The sequence below is a fragment of the Trifolium pratense genome, linkage group LG2, assembly GCF_020283565.1.
Source record: "Trifolium pratense cultivar HEN17-A07 linkage group LG2, ARS_RC_1.1, whole genome shotgun sequence".
Classification (NCBI taxonomy): domain Eukaryota; kingdom Viridiplantae; phylum Streptophyta; class Magnoliopsida; order Fabales; family Fabaceae; genus Trifolium; species Trifolium pratense.
In genome coordinates, this window is record NC_060060.1 from 31,522,237 (window position 1) to 31,546,706 (window position 24,470).

At 31.7% G+C, this 24,470-nt stretch overlaps 2 protein-coding genes across 4 annotated transcripts; one reads left to right on the forward strand and one right to left on the reverse strand.

The window, feature by feature from the left end:
- The first annotated feature begins 1,812 nt into the window (after positions 1 to 1,812).
- LOC123910417 (TATA-box-binding protein-like) lies at positions 1,813 to 14,813 on the forward strand. 3 transcript variants are annotated; one of them, XM_045961513.1, is made up of 10 exons: positions 1,813 to 1,948; positions 2,212 to 2,293; positions 12,049 to 12,136; positions 12,464 to 12,535; positions 12,941 to 12,991; positions 13,147 to 13,191; positions 13,323 to 13,415; positions 14,137 to 14,238; positions 14,333 to 14,397; positions 14,507 to 14,813. In XM_045961513.1, coding segments are annotated over exons 2-10 (594 nt in total). In that variant the 5' UTR covers positions 1,813 to 1,948; positions 2,212 to 2,216; the 3' UTR covers positions 14,508 to 14,813. The 3 variants fall into 3 exon arrangements, with proteins under 3 accessions (XP_045817469.1, XP_045817470.1, XP_045817471.1); XM_045961514.1 differs by lacking the exons at positions 1,813 to 1,948; positions 2,212 to 2,293 and adding exons at positions 10,799 to 10,910; positions 11,168 to 11,249; XM_045961515.1 differs by lacking the exons at positions 1,813 to 1,948; positions 2,212 to 2,293 and adding exons at positions 10,805 to 10,910; positions 11,173 to 11,249.
- Positions 14,814 to 15,575: 762 nt separating this feature from the next.
- Positions 15,576 to 19,590, reverse strand: LOC123910418. Its single transcript, XM_045961516.1, has 2 exons — positions 18,818 to 19,590; positions 15,576 to 16,049 (listed from the first exon to the last, which is right to left on the reverse strand). The coding sequence occupies exons 1-2, from the start codon at positions 19,493 to 19,495 to the stop codon at positions 15,963 to 15,965; spliced, it is 765 nt and encodes a 254-aa protein (XP_045817472.1). The 5' UTR covers positions 19,496 to 19,590; the 3' UTR covers positions 15,576 to 15,962.
- Positions 19,591 to 24,470: the final 4,880 nt, after the last annotated feature.

The window sequence follows — 24,470 nt, forward strand, 5'->3', positions numbered from 1 at the left end:
TAACTTAAAGGGTACAGTTTCATTTCTTAAAATACCGTGAAGAAGATGGGTAGGGAGTAGGAGGTGTCAAAATGGATGGATTGGATTGCTAATTTATGGATCAAAGTAATCCATTATCCAATCCTTTTTTTTTAACAATAAATGCAGGTGATGGTGGTCGCCGGTCAACAACCGGTCAACTACGGACCTCCGGCGCCGGTGCGGCGGTCCACAGCGATAGACCCAAACTTTCCGGCGACATGTGGCGGTGGTACGGTGGCGGTGCTCTGGCGGCCGGCCAACACCGTCCACCACTTTTTTATTTTAATTTAATAATAAATATAATAGAATATTTAAATTATTATTTTATTTTGAGAGTTAAAAAAACTGTTTTTTTATTTACAAATTCTGTTTTTTTTTTAATAAAAAATTCTGATTTTTTTTATAATAAAAATCAGTACTTTATTTTAAAAAAAATAGTTTTAAAATTACCCATTTTTTAAATAATAGAAAATGTTTTAATTTGTTAAGAAAAAAAAGAAATTGCTTTAAAATAATAGTTTTATTAACACTTTAGTGGTATTTTTTACCTTTTTTTTTAATTTATTAACGGTAGCAACACTTTATTAGTCAAAAACAGTACTAATATTTTAGTGGTCATTTTTTAACTTTTTATTTTTTGAATTTTTACTTTTCTAAAAAAAGTGGTGATCCATTGGATTTAAAATTAATAATAATCAATTATTCTTTGGATTTTAAAATATAACTGGATGGATTGGATCCATCCATTTAATTAAATTCATTTAATTAAATGAAATTCATTTAATTAAATGGATGAATTGGATCCATTAATTAACTAATTTTTTTACTTATGAATGGATTGAATGAGATTAGTGAATGAATTGGATGAATAATGGAATCAACCCTTGATTTAAGAAAAATGAGAAAAAAAGTGATAAAAAATTAAAGAGAATCCATATTCAATTTTGACGAATCTAGGAAATAAAAATTGCAGGTTCACATTACCATAAGATGATGCAACTGTTACCACCACATGTGCCCCCACAAAGAGGATAGTCGCATACTCACATGGTGAAGACTTTCCTTGTCCTAAAAAGTTTAAAAATATTTGTTTGACATTTGTATGTTTTGTTTTGGTATATTCTAACTTGATTTTTTTTAAGTTACATAAAATGTGCTTTGTTTAATCTAACGATCACAAAATAGAAGTAAACTATTTTTGCCATCCTACTAATTACTTGCACGCTTTATTACGCATATGCTACTTAAGTTGCAGATGTTATAAAATCAGAAATTTCGTGAAAAAATATCGTCCGCGACTTAAGTAGCGGACAATATTTGAGTAACCAGTAGAATGACAAGAGTAACTCCCAAATAAAAACTTATAGTATCAATATAGATGAAATTGAATCTGGATTATCTATAGTTATGAGAGGAGACATGTTCACGAATTAAGTCCAAAAGTCAAGCCAAAAACTTCAAACTCTAAACTGCAAACCCTTTAGGTCCAAACCAGTCCGACGCTCGGCCATATTTCTAACTTTGTCCGTTTAAAAAAATAATAATGTTATCTCATCTAAAATCTCTTGAATTGTTCATAAATTAATTTAATGAAAGGGAAACATCAAGATTTGATTAAAAAATTTATTTAAAAAAAAGGTAAAATAAGATTTGATTAAAAAAAGATTATTATTTATTTAAGGAAACTTAAGATATATTATTGCATCAAATCAGAAAGATTGATTATCACAAAGATTTGATTAAAACAAGATTTCTTTTATTTTTTTGGGCATTATCACACAAAAAGCCCAACACGCCTATAAATACCGAAGACCTCTTTATTTTTCTCTCATCTTTCTCCTCAACCTATAGAATAATCATCTTTTCAAATTCTTCGCGCTCTATTTTTCAAAGACTCCAACCCTAATTCTTCTCTCCAAAAATCAAGGTCTGATTCTGATTTATCTAAATCATCATTCCTATATTATATACATACATAAATACCTAATTTTGAGAAAACTTTTGTGATTTCAATTAGATTCATGAAAATTGAAAACCCTATTTCTTCAATTGATTCCTGATTTTTTAAACCTAAATTGATCGTTTTTGTGATGAGATGAAAGTGAATAATTAATTATGAAGATGGTATTTTATTTTTTGTTGATGATTGATTAAACTTAATTTAATTTGTTGTTTATAATAATATATTAGGGTAGATGGCTGATCAAGTATTGGAAGGGAGCCAACCTGTAGATCTAAAGAAGCATCCTTCTGGGATTGTGCCTACAATTCAGTGAGCATCTAAACTATTAGTTAGTTAATATATATGTTATTTCTTAATCAAGTGTTTTATTGATAAAAAATAGTAACTAATTATTGTTTGATGGGTATGGATAAATATTAGGTTTTGTTTGTTTCATTTAATAATAATTGGAGAATTTTGAGTTATGGGTTTACTCTTTTTTTGGGTGAGATTATAAGTGAACTGAAATTGTTAGTATCCAATTGAAGAGTCCATGGACATGTATGATGATATTATAGACAATACTTGATACTTTAACTGACCTTGATTGTTACCTTGTGATTTTTCATGGAGATAATCAATGATGGATTTACCTGGATTGAGGCTAAAATTTTATTTTTCAATGTCTTTTTCTTTTACTTTGTATATAGCTAACTGGCCGTTGGAGAGGCTATTGTTTGTATCCTTATTTATGCTTATTTGTTGTGTCCGGGTTGAGTTTTAATGTATTTGTTGGTTGCTGATTTCACAATGATTGTAGCAAGTTCATTAATTACTATACGCGGCCCATAAATAGTCGACAAATCACGTGGTTTAAAGATGGTAGATTCTCATCTTAAGTGTATTTAGTGTACGGATAAGATGGTAGATTCTCATCTTAAGTCCATTAATTACTATACGGGGCCAATAAAAGATGGTAGATTCTCATCTTAAGTGTATTTAGTGTACGGATAAGATTTTTAGAAATCATTGTACAAAGAGTCCAACAGACAGGGGTTAGCCTAATAGTCAAAGGTAGAAAGAAATTCAGAAAAACTTGTCTTTAGACGTAATTTGCGATAAGAAGTTATTCCGTTGCTTGAATCATTTTACTAATTGCCACCAAATTGTGAAAGGCCGTTTTTGTTGTTTACTTCATTTTACATTACAACATCTATTAATTTTGCTTTAGTTATCATGTGCTTTGAATTTTGGAACATGTATTAAATTTTCTTCTCTTTAGAATGGTATATCAGATAGCTTCCCCCCCCCCCCTTCTATTTACTTTAGCATAAACTAATTACTATGTGTTTTTACTTCCAGAAATATTGTTTCAACAGTCAATTTGGATACTAAGTTGGATCTCAAAGCAATTGCTCTCCAAGCTCGTAATGCAGAGTACAATCCCAAGGAGGAAGAAGAAGATGATTCAATTGAGGATGTGTTGGCTGATATAGAAGAAGATGAAAGAAAAGATTAAGGAGGAAGAAGAAGAGGGTTCGTTACATTGAAGATTTATATAGAGTTACAGTTCCTATAGTTAATTATAAGAAATAGGTTACATTAATAACTGACTTGTGTTAGAAGCTAACTTAATTAGTTAGATGCAGGTTCCATACAAAATGTAATATTCAGATACTTTACAATAGCTATATTCTGAAATATTATGTTTAATCTTTTAATCTTTCTCTATTTTTTTGTTTTGATATAAACACTATATTTGATTTTTTGGTAAAGATTTATGTTGCTAATTGTTCGAGTTATCTGAGTACAAAGATAGAGAGAACCAAATTGTTTAGGTTATCATTGAATATGAGTGGGGAACAAAATTTTGTTTTCAGTCTAGTGTTATGTATATTACTACCTGTGTGTGAGGTAGGGTTTGGAGACTCAAATTTTTGGGTGTATTTCTTATTATTCTTCTAAGTTCAAATTATGGATAGTTGCAGACCACGATTGCATGAAATTCTTTGCAAGAAACCCGATTTGAAATATGATCAGTACAAAGAATCAAGGTAAATGTGCTTCAGATGTCACTAATTGGTATTTTTAAATGCAGTGAGTCAATTTACATCTTGTTGGCACCATGGTTTAACTTCGGCTTAATTGCCATGGATTTGCGCACTAATCGCATGTTTGAAGGATTAGCAAGGCAATAGTATTCTTGGTTCAAGGTCAACAAATCATAATACTATAGTTTTTGTAAGAACTATTGTAACATAAAGTAATGATGTGTACTACTCATAGCTTTCTTTATTCAACTCGTTAACAGCGTTTCCAGTTTTTTAGACTTATAAAGTAGCAATCCTATATTCAATTCTTAAAAAAATACGCAAGCATTATCCTTCGATAAATAGCAGATTAATACCATGAAAAAAACAATAAAAAATCAGTATCCGAGACACTGGATTTCTCAAAAGCATGTCTAATTTGCATTTTTTTACCGTTTCACTGTCATACAAGAGAAAGTAACTACTGTGAGTAAGAGTTTTAGAAAACAAGATTAAAAGCTTCAATGCTCTAGATGGAAGACATTCTGTCAGTTGTTGCAATTTACGGGGGTCTAGTTTCTGCTCTGTCACAACAGGTTGCTTCGTCACAGTAAGCATCCGAGAGACATAGTCCACAGTCCAACCTTGCTGTAGCACATCTGCAATCATACAATCAAACAGTCTTTGTTTCAGTTTCTAAGATAACTGTAAGTAATTGACATGTTCACCTCTAGCCAGCAAGATTCACCACAACTAGTACATTGAATCAGTGCTGTCAAATAGTAGATTGTTCAAATTCCACCATGCAACGGCGTTAGAGTGCTGCTGTTGCTGCAATTTGACAACAATATGTGCTAAAACGAGCATTGTGAAACAACAGCGGTTTGTCATAATTCCGTTACATTATAACCGCTATTTGACAACACTGATTAACTATCAAGAGACAATAATCAAGTTGGCTTGGGCTTCGAGTATAATTTTTGAGAAGTTTCCAATTAGTACTCTTTCTAGTAGAGGAAAAAGTTAAAACTAGTAATATTTGATAATGCAGAGAAGTTGTAATCTTCAATTCATTTTTAAATTCCTTTTGGTTCCTTTATCAGCTATCAGCTATGACTACATAAATTTCCTTGATTACATCACATGGTGCATGATGAACCTTCTAACACATTCTCTTATTGGCCATCACATTTTAGCATACCATTTTGATGAGCTACTTTACAGTCTACACAGGAAACTACCAATACTTAATTATATACGGTAGATGAAGGGAATTGGAATCCAAGTGCAAGATTCAAAGGAGTATTTCCAGTTCAAGAGTAAAAGAATAGGTGCCAAACATTAATTAACTTCATACATATAAGCAGAAAAATGTTTGCCTTCAAAGGTTGACCCCAATCAGGGTATATTAAAAACATCATTGCCTTCAAATTATCAGGTCAACATTGTTTATGATCCAAGAGGTGCTAACACAAATAGATATGCATTGTTTAATTAAAAAATGAACGTAAAATTACTTACAACTTGTAGCATCTTCCTCACTCATTCCCAGAAATAAAGCAGCATCTTCAACACTTATTGTAGAATAAGCAGATACAAGCAGCTGAAAAACCTCCTTTGTGTAAAGTTATGGAAACACCATATTGGTATTAACATTTACTACGTATTAGAAAGAAAATAAAAATGTAAAATGCTTGTGCACTTAAACTGCTTAAATTTAATATAACAATTACAGAAGTGGTACATTACTAGTTTACTGTATTGAATGGTACCCTTGGCACGGATATGGATATGCTGCAGTAATAAATGCACGCAGTTACACGCTGTAATCGATCTAGGCCATTGATTTATCATCGGACGGTTTATATTACATATACATTAAAATAATCCTGACCATTGATCGACATCCAACGGCTGCTGCTGTAACTGCGTCAACGCAGTTACAGCAGGAAATCTGCTTCCCCCTTGGCACCATTGTCAACGGTACACGTTAGCCTAAGAAATTACATTGTTCAACTACATTGTTAGATATTTGTATATGCAAAGGGAAGTCCAGCCAAGCCAAAAACAGGTGAGAATCAATGTTCTTCCCAAGTTCAAACTATAACACAATTTTTTCCACCAAACTAATTAAACTTTTGGCAAAATGCTTGCCTGGGAAAGCAGCAACAAAATCCTGGAGACCCTGACTCCACTAAAAACCACGGATTGCCTCATGTACTCCACCATAGTTCCGTAACCAAAGTTGCTTTCTTTGATTGAGGAAGGTATAGTTTTCCATAGAAAACGAGCACTGTTTCTGCAATATCACATCAGAAAACATCAAAACCTAAAATCAAAAAAAGAAAGTGAAAGCCATAACATATAACCAACCCCATCCCTTCCAAAATATTGGTCCTAACCGCTTGTAGCATAAGCGCTACTCCATATGAGTACTTATGCATAAGCTATTTCTATAACAAAAAATAAAATAAATTCAAACTGTTTGCATATAAACTACAAATCTGTGAACCATAGAGACTCCTCGAATTAGGCGTGTCCCGGTGTCAGACACTGCGTGTCCCGGTGTCAGACACGCGTCAGTGTCTGACACCGACACAACACCGGAACTTATGATTACATTGAATTGTCTTTTTTTTTTTTTCAAATTATTATTGGTGTGGACGTGTCAGTGTGTCGTGTCCGTGCTTCATAGCTACAAACTGTTTTCATAAACTATCCTAGACAAATTTTGGAATTAAGCTCAAAACAGTTTATGGATGGTTTCATAAGTCTCACAAGTATTTATGCCGGTAGTTAAACTCAAATAAGTCAAACGCATGGATACTTTAGGTTTTACAAAGAAAAGAAATGATTCACGAATTCATACATTTTCTTCACTTCACCATTTTCTCTCGAACGCATGGATACTTTAGGTTTTGTGAATTTTGTTTATGAATTGTGACCCTTATTCCAACCAAAGGAACTACTATTTATAGGCACAAGAATGGACAACTGTTTGTGCAAACGTGTTTCGCCAGCTCTCTGAACGCATGAACCCACGATCTCTTGATCACGCTTGAAAAGAGTAACTGCTTTTTTAGCTCCAACTGTCGCTCGAATCCAGCCTTCGAACCCTTGTTATTTCCTGCTGAAAATAATGAAAATAATTCTAAGTCCAAAACACCTTTGAATACTAAGATTCGAAAACCCCATTCGATGACAATTTTACCTTTTTGTTAATAAAAGATTTTATGAAATTAAGACTTTAAATAAGCTTAATTAGGTAATTTAATCACATTTTCATATCTTTTATTAACTTATTTAATACGTTCATTTTGGACCGTCATGGATACATTCCATTTATTATTTCCATTCATTTAATTTAGTCGCGTATTTAAGATGACGCACCAAATTAGCATTAAATTCATATGGACAAAAATTCGAGATAACACTTAAACTAAATAAGTTGACGTAAAAACTCAATTCTGACAACCTTAGTCATGTTGAACAGTGTCTATGAGACACTTGTTAAACATACTAAAAATAGAAATAAAAAATAAATTAATGTTGATAGACAACTTTTTTACACTTTCATTGTATTGAATACATCAATTTCAAGACATAATTTCTTTGTTTATATGGTTAATTAGTGTCTTGGGGGTATTGTTTAGCATTTAAAAAAAAAAACCTTGAAAATGTGCATGAGTATATAACAAAATTATACAAAATTAGGAAAGTGATTTATTCAACACGATGGTCAACTGTTCCTTTCTTTGCATTAAGTGTATATGATCCACAGTAAAATCAAGTGTATATGATCCACAGTAAAATCTATACATTTGCTCAATCCAATGGTCCACATTAAAATAAATAAACTTGTGCATCATGCACATATTTTATGCTAAACCCCACCGAAAATTAGAAGTTACAATTATCCTATATGGTTTCATTAAAATTTCATGAGTTTTTTAAACGGGGGACTCCGCACACACCGTTAACTATCACATACGCGCCGACGTCTGATTGGTTCGGGTTGGGCCTAGCTTGGGCCTTGGAAATTTTTTTTTTTTTTTTTTATTATGTGTGCGCATGTTTATCCGTTTTATTTTCGTACATGTTTCTTGTGCTGCAAGACCAAGTCAAAAATATCTATATGCTTCACTGTGTCAACACATATCCGTTTGCGCTCCATTCAACTGAAGTCAGTTACGACATGCGGCCTAAAAATCTGATCACGTTTTCACTTGGTCCTGTCCGATATGCGTTAACTGGTCGGCTTAAGCTCACACGAATTCCTCTCTTTCAGTTTCCTCACTTGCTCCATAAATAGCAGACCTCCGTTCTCATAATTTTTTACTCCAGATTTCCTACATTTCGAAATATATCTCTCTTCCTTTCTCTACTCACTTCAACTCATAAAAAATTTCTTTTTTATTGTTTCATACAGTGACTTTGTCATATCGAATTGATCTTCGTATCAATATTAGAGTGGTTCATCGAACCATAGAAGGTGTATTTCCGCTTGATTTCTATCGTGCAGTAGTCAATCAGTATTCGGTTTGAACTAGACTAGTGCTGTGAAACGTCTTAAAAAGAGGGACCTAGTCTACGACTCAACCCGGTAATTTTTTCGGTGGCTGATTTTTTAAAATGAATTTTTCTAAATTCAAAAACAGCAAATATTGGTTTATTAAAATTGTTTACTCCTAATACACTCACTTGTGCTCTTTTGGACATCCATAATGCGACTCGAGTGACTTGATATTGAAGAAGAAAATTATGCAAAACTACATTGTGCAAAGAAAGACGGCAAAGGATACATTCCTGATCAGGGGTGAGATTGGAATGCAGAGCATCCCCAATGCGGTCCACAATAGCTGAGGTAGTTAAGGAGTAATAGCACATAAGAGGCCTTTTATTATAACTGGGCTTACTAGGGGTGCTCAAATTCAAACCAATCTAAATAAAAACCGAAAATCGATCCAAAAAACCGAAAATCGCAAAAAACCGAAGTTTTTTGGATGTGTTTGGATGTTCTTTTGTGAAAACCGCGGGATCGGATCGGATTTCGGATTGATTTCTTAAAACCGATCCAAACCTAACCAAACCGCATACATATATTTTAATATTTATTTATCTTTTTATTAGTATAAATATATATTGCATTAACCTTTTTTTTTCATTTTAAATTTTGTTAATACTATATGTTAGTTTAATTTAATCTAATTTTTTTTACTTTTTATATGTTTCGAATATAATTGGTAATTGTCATTCCAAAATATTATTTTTCAATATATTATATGTTACATTAAACTTAATATTTATTTTGTTAAAAATGTCAAACTATTATTTTGTAGCGTTTTTTATAATATTTATATTTATTAAAAAAAATTACAATTTATAATTTGGATATCCAAAAACCGATCCAAATTAAACCGCATAATATTGGATCGGATTGTATCGGATTTTTTTTATTTGTCATCCAAAACCGAAGCAAACCGCAAATGAATTTATTTTTGGATCGGATGAGTTTTTGCCTCAAAACCGATGGTGACAATTATACTCTCACCCCTACAAATTATTTTTATTTCCATCTTTACCCTTTTTATCATGTGAGTTCACTCCTGTACTAACCGGGAACACTTATAACCAATATGAGTTAGGAACCGGAAAAATCCAAGAAAAGAATTCCAGAAGGTTGGCATCTAAACCAGAACACTTCAAAACGTTAGTGATACTGGTCTTTGGAAGAAATGCATAGCCCCCAAACGTTAGTGCAAATGGCTTCCCTATGGAGCCTTCTCAACTCAAGATTTAGCGTCGGAAAGAGAACTCAACGTCATGAGAGAAGAAGAAAAAAGAAAGATGGGTCTTAAAATAACATGACCCATCAATTGAATCTGACTTTGAAAGTGTTGTGGCTGATGCAAGTATGCAAGAAGTAGCTTCATTGATCCCTGAAACAAATAATTTTGATGTTTTATGCTAATAAAAATATACTAATAAAAATATATTTAACTTTTGAATGCTTCCAAAGACCAACGGCAGCAAGCCGTAGCTTGGTGGAAGCCACAAGATTTACCTAATAAAAATATACTAAACATGAAAGATCTAGCGGATGATATCAGATCCAAATAAAAAAGCAATGAAAACCTAAAAATGTATACCAGACCTCTTTTGTCTATGTGTTCCGGTAAAATAGTATTTTTTCAAAAAAATTGCATACTGAAAAGTTTTGGAAATTTGTAAAAAAAGTAGAGTTTTAATTTATATATAAGGGTAAAATTGTCAGGACACTCAAAATGTAGGGGTGAGAGTATAATTGTTGGGATAGAAAGAAAAAAAAAATTCTATTTTGAGATTGTTTTTGCCGTTCCACGTGTTTCTATTTTTACTCTTCCGCTACTTAGCAGACATTATAAAAATAATTATAAAAATGAGAAATTTTTGAGAAGTTTTATAAATGTCGTTCGCTGCTTAAGTATCGTATGTTATTAAAAAAGAATTTGATATGGTGATTTTGGGGGTATAAATGTCGTTCGCTGCTTAAATATCATAAGTTTTATAAATGTCGTTCGCTGCTTAAGTATCGTACGTTATTAAAAAAAAATTATTTAAAAAAAAATGGCAAAACAAGATTTGATTAAAAAAAGATTTTTTTGAAGGAAACTGAAGATATTATTACATCAAATTAGAAAGATTTGATGATTATCACACAAGATTTGATTAAAACAAGATTTCTTTTATTTTTTTGGGCATTATCACATAAAAAACCCAACATGCTAACCCGATCCAATTCAGACGCCTATAAATATAAAGACATCTTTATTTCCCTCTCATCTTTCTCCGCAACCTATAAAATAATCATCTTTTCAAATTCCTCGCGCTCTATTCTTCATAGACACAAACCCTAATTCTTCTCTCCAAAAATCAAGGTCTGATTCTGATTTATCTAAATCATCATTCATATATTATATACATACATAAATACCTAATTTTGAGAAAACTTTTGTGATTTCAATTAGATTCATGAAAATTGAAAACCCTTCAATTGATTCCTGATTTTTTCAACCTAAATTGATCGTTTTTGTGATGAGATGAAAGTGAATAATTAATTATGAAGATGGTATTTTATTTTTTGTTGATGATTGATTAAGCTTATTTTAATTTGTTGTTTATAATAATATATTAGTGTAGATGGCTGATCAAGTATTGGAAGGGAGCCAACCTGTAAATCTAAAGAAGCATCCTTCTGGGATTGTGCCTACAATTCAGTGAGCATCTAAACTATTAGTTAATATATATGTTATTTCTTAATCAAGTGTTTTATTGTTAAAAAATAGTAACTAATTATTGTTTGATGGGTATGGATAAATATTAGGTTTTGTTTGTTTCATTTAATAATAATTGGAGAATTTTGAGTTATGGGTTTACTCTTTTTTTGGGTGAGATTATAAGTGAACTGAAATTGTTAGTATCCAACTGAAATTGTTAGTATCCAAGTGACCTGAATTTTGTCAATGTTTTTTCTTTTACATTGTATATAGCGAAGTGTCCGGGATGAGATGTATTTGTTAGTCGCTGATTTCACAATGATTGTAGCAAGTCCATTAATTACTACTATACGCGGCCAATAAATAGTCGACTAAAGATGGTAGATTCTCATCTTAAGTGTATTTAGTGTACAGATAAGATGGTAGATTCTCATCTTAAGTCCATTAATTATTATACGCGGCCAATAAAAGATGGTAGATTTTCATCTTAAGTGTATTTAGTGTACGGATAAGATTTTTAGAAATCATTGTACAAAGAGTCCAACAGACAGGCGTTAGCCTAATAGTCAAAGGTAGAAATTGAGAAAAAACTTGTCTTTAGACATCATTCGCGATAAGAAGTTATTCCGTTTTTGGTTGACATTACAACATCTATTAATTTTTCTTTTAGTTATCATGTGCTTTGAATTTTGGAACATGTATTAAATTTTCTTCTCTTTAGAATGGTATATCAGATAGCTTTTTTTTTTCCTTCTATTTACTTTAGCATAAACTAATTACCATGTGTTTTTACTTCCAGAAATATTGTTTCAACAGTCAATTTGGACACTAAGTTGGATCTCAAAGCATTTGCTCTCCAAGCTCGTAACGCAGAGTACAATCCCAAGGCAAGTTTTATATGTTGATTGTGAATTTCTTTCCTATACATCTATGATAAGTATGAAAGTGTGCATTGCCTATGCTTCCTTTTTCCTTTGCATTGGAATTGGAAGTGTAGATTAACTTGATGGTTTTACTGTTCCTACTATTTGAAAATTCTCGTGTTCCTTTCTGGACTAGAGATGCTTAGTTGTTGTCGCTCTTTTGTTATTAATGTCACTTTTGATATCTATTACTTGTTGTCACTCTTTTGTTATTTCCAATTCAATATTCTGCCAATGCAATGAATATGCCTGTTTTAGTGTCACTGATGTTTGTGATGCAATTCTTTGCAGCGTTTCCCTGCTGTCATTATGAGGATCAGGGAACCAAAAACAACTGCACTTATTTTTGCTAATGGCAAGATGGTATGCTCCTTTGTTGCACTTGCTGCTTCTGTCATATAAGTGTGTTTTGTTTGTGTTTTTAACATTGTATTCAAATAAAAATTATTGGGAAGTTCTGTGTTGCTTATTATTATTTTTTAGCTGTTTGATTCTCTTTTAGAATCCTGGGAGGAGGGTCAATAGACTCTCTTCTCTTAGCTATTTTTAATTTTTGCAGAATTATTATATCTTGTTATTTTAATCATTTATTACTAACCTAATTCTTGATTTGATTCACTTCATATAACCATGGTTAATAATTTAAAATTTCTGTCTATTTGCTCATGTCCCTGATGTTCCTTTTGCGAAACCATAATAAATTGACATAGTACTTGTGAAGGTTTTCTCTTTCTTTTTATGCTGTTCTGATTTAACTGGTATGCCTAGGTTTGTACTGGAGCTAAGAGTGAGCATCAGTCTAAATTGGCAGCAAGGAAGGTGCGTTCTTGTTCTTTTATTTGTTAATAACGTCATTCATGCTATGTAAATTATGCTTGATAACCAAGCCATTTGTGTTAGGTAGATTTGAACTTTAATTCATTTTTTTCAAAATTTATGGTATTTTCTAATTGGTTATTTACTCATGCTTTCAGTATGCCCGTATCATCCAAAAGCTTGGTTTCAATGCCAAATTTAAGGTACAATATCTACCCTTTCAGATTATCGTAACTGAAAACGTTTCATTAACTTTGGTTAATTTCTGTTTTTTTCTTAGTACCTAAGTAGTTGCATCTCGATAGTAGTTGATTCCTTCAGCTTTATTTTATAGGATTTCAAGATTGGCAACATTGTCGCCAGTTGTGATGTCAAGTTCCCCATTCGGTTGGAGAGTGTTGCATATGAACATGGTGCTTTCTGCAGTGTAAGCTATTTTATTACCCCCTCCATTCCTTTTTAATTGTCGTTTTCCTATAATACTCGTAACTAGTATTTGTTATCCTATTCCACTCATTTCTCTATCTATAATAAATAGTTACCGGTGTTATTGTCAACAATAATTACTGTCGCATTGAACTTTGAAAATGACAAATAATAAGAACACAATTCTTCTGCAAAATCGACGCTTAAAAAGGAACTAAGGGTGTGTTTGATTTGCTAAAAAATAGTATCTCTCTGTCTCTCTCCCTTCAGTACAATTTACTCCTTTGTTCTGTCTGGTATCTTACTATTTTACGAATCAAACGCACTCTGAAGGAGTAAATTTGAGTTTTTAAAATTGGTTTGGGCTTCTGTTGACTTTTACTTACAATCATATCATCATGCTTGGTGATCACTTGACATAATTTGTATGTGGAGTGAAATAATCTATTATAGAAAAATTGTGTTTTGTCTCGAGCACTATTTCAAACTATTGAAGACATTCACTTGGCTGATTCTAAACTAGAGATGCAAAGCCTTTCTCAGGAAGCTAAACAATCTTTAAAGCTGCTTTGATTTATTTATATATTTGTTGTTTAGCCTTATTCGCTGAATTGCCTAATTGAATTATGAAAAGGTTTAGGAAGCTTTCTGAAAATTCATATTTTGTATTAATGTCTATAAGTTGAAGAAAATATGCTGAACTCTCTTATATGGGGTGATAGTATGAACCAGAGCTGTTTCCCGGATTAACCTACCAGATGAAGCAACCAAAGGTAGCTTTGAGTATCTTTGTCTCTGGCAAAGTTGTTATAACAGGAGCAAAGGTAATATTTCTATATATAATATAATTCCCTTTTATTATCCCCCCTGAAAATTCCGGTTCACTCGATTTTATGCATATGTTTTTCATTTTAATAGGTGAGAGATGAGACCTATGCAGCCTTTGAGAACATATACCCTTTGCTCAGGAAAAATCAACAATGGTATGGATATATTCTATTATTTGTATATACCGGCTACGCCATCTGTTATGATTTCAATGAATCGCCACCATTTTGTGTACTGACATTTCGAATACTGATTTTATGGCAGATTTTTGTCAAAAGCAGGAGCAGTTTTCTCGTGGAAAAGCTTGATGTCGAATTGTATATAACTAAGACAAAGGAGATAGCCGTTGAATTGATAAAATTAAAATTTTCTGACAGTTGACTCTCATGAAGTTTTAAACCGTTTTCATATGGTTTTACTTTCAGTTACCAAAGTTAAAACCATTATTTGAATGGCGTTTAAACATTTGCTCCTGCATTACAGTTTTGTAGTTGATTTGAACTTGTAAAAAAAAGCACTTTCTTTTTGAACTATGAAGTTTATAGATTGTTTAGTTCTAAATCTTTTGTTCAACTTGTAGCTTTTATTTCTTTAGTATTAAATCTTGATATTTCTTATATTGTAAGACTAAGTAAGATATGATACAATCCATCAACTTTGAATCGTGAAGGGATCTTTCATTTCAAAATTTTGGATACATTTTTTTATCTTTGTTTAGGGTGAACCAATAAAACAATGAAGTTGACCCCAGGAGTTGGACAAATATCCTTTTGAAATTTTAAATCATGTCATTTGAAATATAGAGACAATGTATTATTGCTTATAGTTGGCTATTTAGACATGTTCACAAGTTATAAATCTCATCTTTAAAAAACTATCACCAACTTTGTTATATTGAAGCTCTACATTGAATCTAAGCAAAACCAAATTACCATTGTAAATTCAATATAGAGCTATTTAATGATTTATAACCAAATTACCACTATAGTACAAAGTAACGGAATAATTTATCAATGTCAAAGTTATTTAGCTAAGCTAAAAATATTTTGCTAACCAATGTCAAAGACTACTCAAGACCTGTTTTTATTTTTTGGTACATAAAAAAAGTAACGGAATAATTTCATTAAATAAATAAACTACAACTAATGGAATAATTTTATTAAATATACTAGTACAATTTATCATCAACATGAAACAAATCAAATGTACCATAATTTTTTCTTGATAGATCAAATGAACCATAAATTAATCAAAACACATTATAGTCCAAAGAAGTTATAGAAAAAACTTTAAAGCTCTTTACAAAAGCGAAAACTGAAGGTGACAAAAAAGGTTGGAAGAAAGAAAAGTGTGGAGGTTTGGCTGAGAGAGTGTGTGTTTTATCAAAAGCTATAACTCAGATGCCTCACCCCACTGATTTGATTAACTTTACAGTTTGCAAGTTGTTCCACAGATGTGTTTTTCCTTCCAATGGAAGTAAACAAATAAAAAGTTTATGCAAAATTCTTATAACAAAATGTTTAGGGACATAATTTAATATATTTTCCAAAAAACCACCTTTGACTATGGAGTTAAACAATTTGTTGAGACTCCTTTGATAGCCATTGTAAATTCAGTATCTCCTCTAACTATTTTTCCTACTCATTTCTTCTTAAAATTAATCGAAGAAATGAGTCGAGGGAGAAATTAAGGACATTTGACAGCGTCAACAAGAATGATATTACACACTCAATCCATCGAATCCACACTGCTTGTAAGTTAGAGATTGCTTTCTTGGACTGATCGCTATAGCACAATCCACGGAAACCTGTGTAATATAGTTCACTATCGTTAATTGAATGGTAAAACATAGCTTAGTTAAAACAAAAAACTTGATTAGTAATATTTAAGAAGATAGATGATAAATAAAGAAAATAGGTACTATCAATTAATAAAAATAAATAGGAAGGTGGTGTAAATAGTAACTTAAAGGGTACAGTTTCATTTCTTAAAATACCATAAAGAAGCTGGGTAGGGAGTAAAAATGCATGTTCACATTAGCAGAAGATGATGAAACTATTACCATCCCATGTGCCCCACAAAGAGGATAGTCACATGGTGAAGACTTTTCTTGTCTTAAAAAGTTTAAAAATATTGGCAGTAGTGTTTGACATTTGGAATTTGGATGCTTTGTTTTTGGTATATTCTAACTTGATTTTTGAAGTTAGATAAAATGTGATTTGTTTAATCTAACATGATATACTATAATGTGATCATAAACTAAAAACTTATAGTGTCAATGTAGATGAAATTGAATCTGGATTCTCTATGGTTATGAGAGGAGACGTGTTCACGCATTTAGTGAATTTACACTTCGATTTCTCACCATTAATTCTTGATTTTAAGAGAAAGATGACGGTAAATGATTAATCTATGAGCGTAAGCTCGCTAAATAGGCTCGCATTGCTGTAGGGAATCTAAATCCAACTCAAAAGGGTAGACAAAAATTGTACATAGTATTCCTATAGGGAAAAGCAACAGAAAAATTGGAGAAAAAATGAACCATAGGAATGACATTATTGAATTGAGCTTGAGCTGGCCATAAACTTAAAGGGTATCGATAACATGGTGCAGTGGTTGGTTTCCTGGTCTTGGAATCCAGATACCTGGTTCTAATCAAGTGGGGCCTAACTTATTGTCTCATTTTATTTGTACCTTCTAATAATAAGCTTTCGATATTGTTCATTCAACCCTCTAAAATCCGGCATTTTATCTAAGTATATTTTCGAAGATTTAAGCGCGCGCGCACACAAGTTATTTAGCTACCTATGTGCTTTGGAGCATATGTTAAGGCGACCCTTTAAAAAATACATATTACTTAATTATTATTTTTTTTTTCATTTTATATTTATTGTTGTGATTAAAAAATGTGTCTAAATCTCTATGTCCACTAAAGAATTATTTCAACATGAGGCTATTGGAATGTCTTGCCATTACACAATGCTGCTGCTACCCAAACGAATACATAAAAGAGTGTGAAAGAAAAGCACTCTAGACAAAAGCATAATCAAGTATTAAGAAAAGGCACATATATCAATTTTTATGGACTAAAATACATGTAGTTGATTAATATGAATAAGTGGTTTTGCTTTTGGGACTAGCTCTTTTTTTTTCCACCATAAAAATAATATGATGAAGGGTTAAGGAAAAGGAATATAATTGTACCATATGACTCATATGGGTAAACATAAAACCAAATCTTTCTACCAAAAAATCACTCAAATAAGCATTTGAGGTCAACATTGGATTCAATTATATACTTTAAGTTTGTTTTTTTTTGGCAAAATTATACTTTTAAGTTAATAAATTTTATTTTACTAATTACTATTATTTCATGGAAAAAACAATTATTTTTGGTATTATAACTTTTTATTCAATTTTTCAAAACAAAATTGCAAATAACACCACTAATTGCAACGAGACATATATATATATTTTACGGTTACACTCTAATTATGTCCTAACTTAACCTCCCCATATTTCCTATGTAGGACCCAAAAAGTCCCGCAAGTAAAATGATTCCTTTCACAAAGAAAGAATTACCTAAACGCACACATTGTCAATTATGGGGAATTGCAAAAAATACAAAACCCAATATAGAACCATGCCAAAAAAAACTAAAGTGTGAGAAAAAAGGAATCAAATAAAACTAGACTAGATGGGAATGAGAACGGATCAAGTGAGAAACTCCTAGAATTTTCAACACAATTTATTGAGACTCAAATCCTTATTGTACATTTCAATTAAAAAATCTTTAGTAGGATATATTATATTATATAAAATACACATATTTTATTTAATTGGTAACGCTAACAAGTGTCCAAGGCACTAGTTAGAAGTTAGAACTAATCAAAAAAGGAAAAAAAATTGTTAAAACATGAAAAAGTACAAGTTTTATATTGAAAAATGAAAACAACAATTTTCAAACTTCTGAAAATATTGAATGTACTATTTTCAATACAAATTTTTGTAGTTTTCTTAACCATTAATCAATGTCACAAAGATACTATACTCCTCTTTATCATTTTCTTATTTAATTTAATGAAACAAAAACAAGATAACTTTCGGCGCACGTTAGCATGAGGAAGAAAAATAGTAGAAAAAGGACAAAGAAGAAGTAAAGAAAAAGCAGAGTGAGTGAGGTCAGTGGTTACACAGTCACAAACAAGCCAACCCACACCCTCCCTCTTCCCCCCACTGCACCGCCACACTCACTCTCTCTACCCCAAAAAAAAATAAAAAATACAATCCCATAATCCTACATTCTACATTAAAAACACAAAATTAAAGTGAACATTTAATCTTAAACATAGTTTGAACTAGTATAAGCTTATAAACTAAAAATAGCAAGAGAAAATGTGATACATGTGAATCACAGACATTCCTCGGATTAGGGTATCCCATGTCAGACACTTATTACATTGAATTGTGTCATTTTTTCAAATTATTATCGGTGTGGACATCTGAGTAGTGTCTGTGTGTCCGAACCCAATTCTCGAAATAAAATAAAAATAGAAAGAGTAGCTAGTATAGTACCTGAACATTGGGTGAATCAAAATTCATGACCCGGATCTTAGCACCAACATCACCCAAAACCCGAAGTTCAACCCGATCATTCAAGGAAGCATCTCTAATCAAATCAGCAGCATCAGCTTGTAACAAATTAACCCTGTCAACACCAATTGTAGCAACAACTTGTCTCATAGTATGAGCTTCTTGATAAAATCCAGGCACTGAAGCTTTCCCTAACGGAATTCCACGGTACATCACAGTAAACCTGGACTCTCCGTACTTGATCCCTACTTTGTTCGGATTACTCGCCGTGAATAGAAGGCGAATCGTTAGGGAAAGTGATGCTGTTGTTCCGGTAGGGTTGTTTGGTGTGATTCCGACGTATTGAACGCCGACTGATTGAAGATCGAATTGTGGTTTTTTTGGTTTAACAGCGAGGAGAATGATGAGGACGATTGCGAGGACGAGAAGTGCCAGGAATGATAAGAGGAGGAAGAGGCAGCAACAACAGCCTTTCAGGGAGGCGGAGGAGGATGAACGTGCTGGTGTTCTTGGGTAGTATTGTGGATGTTGTTGGTGGTAGCCGTTTGAATAGGATGATGGTGGTGGTGGTTGATGTGATGGTGGTGGTGGTGGTCTTAGTCTCTGTTCACCACCGCCGTTTGGTTGCGGATGTGGTGGTTGATGGCCTCTAGTTGTCATTTTTTTTGTGTCTGTTAGTGAATTTTACTATTTCTGGGATTCAAAGAATGAGTGTGATGTGAGAGAGTGTGAGGGGAATGAAGACTGAATTTGACATGAACAAGACTTTTATTATTGCTTCTCAAAGTAAATGATAATATTTATGTCAAAAGAAAAGGTGAATAATAATATAATTAAATTTTTTGCTCAAAAAAAATATAATATAATCAAATTTCACGGAATAAAAATGAAGACTAAAATACCGTCAATAAATCATAACTCAACAAATAGAAATGTCGAAATTACTAAGTAGGACGTCAAAGATCGGAGTTCGAATTCCGATCACTCCACTTTGTGTATGTTGAATTTCTAATGATTTGTCATTTCGTCTATCTAAAAAAAACTAAAATATCAATTTTGGTACTAAAAAAAAATTCTTTCATACCAAATTTTTTTGTGACTAAGATTTATGTGAAGAGAGATATGCGGGTGAATTTTTTGACCGGTCTACAAGAAGACAGATCTACATTTCGTTCAACAAATGTTTTAGCGTATGGATGGATAAGAGGGAAACATGTTTGCGTAGACTTAATTGGAATTTTTTCACTTGTGGGACTGTGGGTTAAACATTTTATTGTGGGACAAGCTACCTTCAAAGCACTAGAGACAGTAGACCTTTTGAAAAAAGTTAAAAGAGTCATGCATATCAATGTTGTGTCACTTAGGTCTATAGATGTAACTTTTCGAATAATTGATTTTGCTATACATAAAGGACTAACATTATAATTTATTGTGTATTTACCTTTTCTTTCACGTGTAATTATCTTACATATATATTTTCACATATTTGAATGAAAAAAATTATAAAATAATATGAAATTAGTTTATGACATTTTTATAATTTATAGATTGACACTTTTTTAATATTATTTTTATTATTCTTTAGAGACTGAATTGAGTTGAAACAAAATCATGAGTATCAAAATGTGTGTTGAACTTGAATTTTTAACTCGTAAAATGATGATTTTTTTTATCTCAATTGTAAATTTTTATGATACATTAGGTTTGTAAAATCACTCTTCTCAACAAATTTTGCTTAAAAAAAAACATGCATATGACATTTTATTACACACATAAACATGCTATTTGTCACTTTCCATTATCTATACACTTCTTTTTCATTTAAATCTAAACTTTCAAATAAAAAATCTTATATAATTAGAGTATCTAATTTTTTACAACAATATCTTCATTCAATAAAAATATGATTAAAATTCACCAAAATAATGATATGATCTGTTGTTCATCTACTTTGATGAATGAGCACATAAATGTTGCTCATCTCTTCTAGTTGCACAATATAATAGTTGTGGCTACAATCACATAAATGTAATATAAATGACAACAATACAATATGAGTATAATTTAAAGACCAATAGTACAAATATACAGATAAAAATAAAAAAAATAAAAGATTGATTTTTTTTTTTTGAATGTAAAAATAAAAGATTGATGCAAAAACACAATTTTGATTAAATTTAATATTAATATAATTCTTTACATATAGTCTTATATATTTAAAAAATACAGTGTGTTTCATACACATAATTCAGTTAGTATAAATATCATATTTTATATGTAAAGAATGTGGTTCGAACTCTGAATACCTTCATTTATTTACTTTAATATGAAATTTTATTAAAAAAACATATAATGCCAAATATATATATTCAATCAGCAATTAACTTGGGATTTTTGGAAATTAAAGTTGCTCTGTGCTTTTAACAAGATGACTGTAATTGTTTCTCAAAAAAGGATGACTGACAGTAACTGAAACCAAAAGCATGTCCTCTTCTTAGGTAAATTTCACGTTACAAAAATTGTACTTTGACATCTTCGTAGTATATATCTCATCTCATTGTGATATTCACACTATAGGTTTGTACACATCATTCATGTCATTGACGTCAAGACCAATCCTCATAGGATGAACAATCTATTATATTATGTTGTCCTAATTTATTTTATTTTTTTTGAAAAGATGTTATACTATATCCCTAAAGCTAAAAGCATACCTTTTAATCATTCAATTATAATTGAGTATGAGGGAAAAAAAATCATATACATTTTTTTACAAACGTATCCACATAAAATGGAACTTAGTCACGACGATGGAACTGTATCCACATAAAATGTTTTTTAAAATTCAAATGTGCAAAAAATCCTGAATTGTTCAATCCACACAAATTCCGTCTAAATTTTATAATGGGGGTAAATTGAAATTTTGGGGGGAGTTGGGAGAATGTAATGGGGGTGAGGAGAAACAGTATAAGAACAGATCCAAAGAAGCAATGAGGGAAAGTTATGGTGTGTTTGGTTGAGTTGCGGACAATAATCACCGTGAGATTTTTTTTCAAATAGCAAATAATTTATTAATCGCAACTCAAGGCACTGGAAGGGCCTAGAGAGGGGAAGAGAAAAAAGATACAAACAGGTACGGAACACTTTTAAGTTTTAACTCTAAACAAGAGACAAAGCACCACCCCACCTAAACAAAGAAAAACCCACGCCCCTAAAAAAACAACAGCACCAAAACAACAAGGCCATAAAGAAAATCAGCTATTGATACATATTCCAAGCTCCCAACTCCATTCATAATAGAGACAAGGAGAAATTTTCAACCTCTCCTTATGAGAAAGAGTCGCATTTTCAATGGTGGCCAACAATTGAACAACACTCTCCTCCTCCCATTGAAAAAGAGACCGTCTCCAAAGCAAATTCCAACTATATACGGCTCTCTCCCTCTCCAAAAACCACCACATCACTGATACACTCAAGTTTTTGCAAAGAGTGGGAAAATAATTGTGGGAATTTAACAAAAAAGGGGAGTCTCTCCAATCCACTTATCCATCCAAAAACGAGTTAACCTTCCATTACCAAGCCTTCTATCAATAACATCCACTAGCCAATTTCTCGATTCAACACAAGCTTCAAGATCATGGATATCTTTCCACCAAAGAGAAGCAAAGGACGGAGAAGTACCAATTTACCTCATGCAAAATGTGAACTCCATATTTCGTCACAAAAACCTCCTTCCAAAGAGCCGTATCATTACTTTGTAAAAGTCTTCATCTCCATTTCATATTGAAATTTTCATACTTTAATTTTTACACATCCATGGTAATTTTAGTGTTTTGCTAACACATTTATTTATATTTATTTTTTAAAAAATAATAGTCTAGTAGTCTAGTGGTTAGAAATTTCACCCTTAATAAAAATAATATTTATTTATATTTATTTATGATGGTACAACTTTTTCTTTTTGTCAAGTAGTCTAATGGTTCAAATCTCACCCCTACATATATAATCCGATGTCTCAATCAACTGAGCTAAACTCACATATTGCAGCGTATAGAATAAGGCATTACTATAATTCAATATTGCAGGGTATTTAAAATTAAGATCACTTTAAGACTTTGATTTTATATTGAGATCACTTTAGGCATTTTTGAAGTATATCATACAACAAAGGAATGTACTCTATATATAATTCGAAGTTTTCCAGAAGTGGATCATTTTGTGACACTTTATTGAATTAATTAAAGCCTACAAGCCAAAACTATAAAGATTGGGCCCCAACCACGTACATGACACATCTTTCTTTCCCACTAAGAAAACCCTTGAAGAGATTCATTCTTTAACAATTCGTTTTTTTCCCCTTCTCTTTTTACATGGTAACATCCGAGAAATTATATAGGCAGGATATAAATTGAGAATGTCATTAATATATGATTGGAGGAGGAATGTTTTTAACATGATAATGACCCAAAGTGAGAATATATATATTGGACACGTGAATACGAAAATAATTTGCTTCTGAAACATGGAGAAAAAAAAATGTTAGAGGCAAAGCACTTTACCAAGCTTTTCTTATTAAACTAGCTACCAATGAAAATATTAAATGACAATATCAAGCTGTGGAAGTCAAAGAAAAAAAATATGGCACCTTTTGAAAAAAAAAAGCTAGCTGTTCTTTCTCATCTCACAAAAAGAAAAAGATTGATCCAACAATATTGATTCATGCATTTGCACAACGGGTATGATAGATTTTAAGAATAAAATGGGGTCTAGATTAGAGGCACACGGTTACTGATTCTAATAATCCGATCTGCAATTGACGTTTGAGATGTTTACAGTTGATTTTATTAATATATAGTATGGGCCGTTTGATTATAAATGAAATATCAAAATTCAAAACAGCTTGTTTTTAACAGCAGATTAATAATGATCCTAAAATGGGAAGAGAAAAAGAGTTGGGAAAAATTGTGTGACGAGAGAAAGAATAATTAAACAAAAAACTACTAAAATTTTCAATAGTACACAAACACTTTATCCACGTATGTCTCTTCATTTTTTAGTAGAAAACAAATGTAACACACAAATACATTCAGTCAAAAGGAATTTGACTGAGGTGTTTGATGAAGGAGGGAGGATTCTCTCGTTTAAATTTAGGGTAAATTTGTTTTTGAACCATTGATTTGGGAGGAGAAAGAAAGAGAAAAAAGGTGGAGATTGATGTACCAAAAAAAAAGATGGAGATTGAAATTTTTGTTGTTGAGAGAATCCATTCTCTTGATGAAGTTGCTTAGATTGACAAAATTTATGGATGGTTGAGCTACATCAGCGTCAACAATGTCAGATGAATTAACAACATTTTCAACAACAGATTCAATGCCATGAATTAGAGTAGGAACCGATATGACCCAGATTCTGTGCAGTCAAATTTTTCATGCAGTCATGCAGTCGGTCACTTTATGGTCGTACGATCAAAATCGGACGATCATGATTTAACAACTGTATTTTTTTACTGTATTTATTTAAATTGTCCGATCGTGATCTGATGACTATCAAGTGACTGCACTGAAAATTCGAATGCACCTAATCCAATTCTGAAACCAGTAACATATATCTATGGGAGATTTTGGAACCACCGACA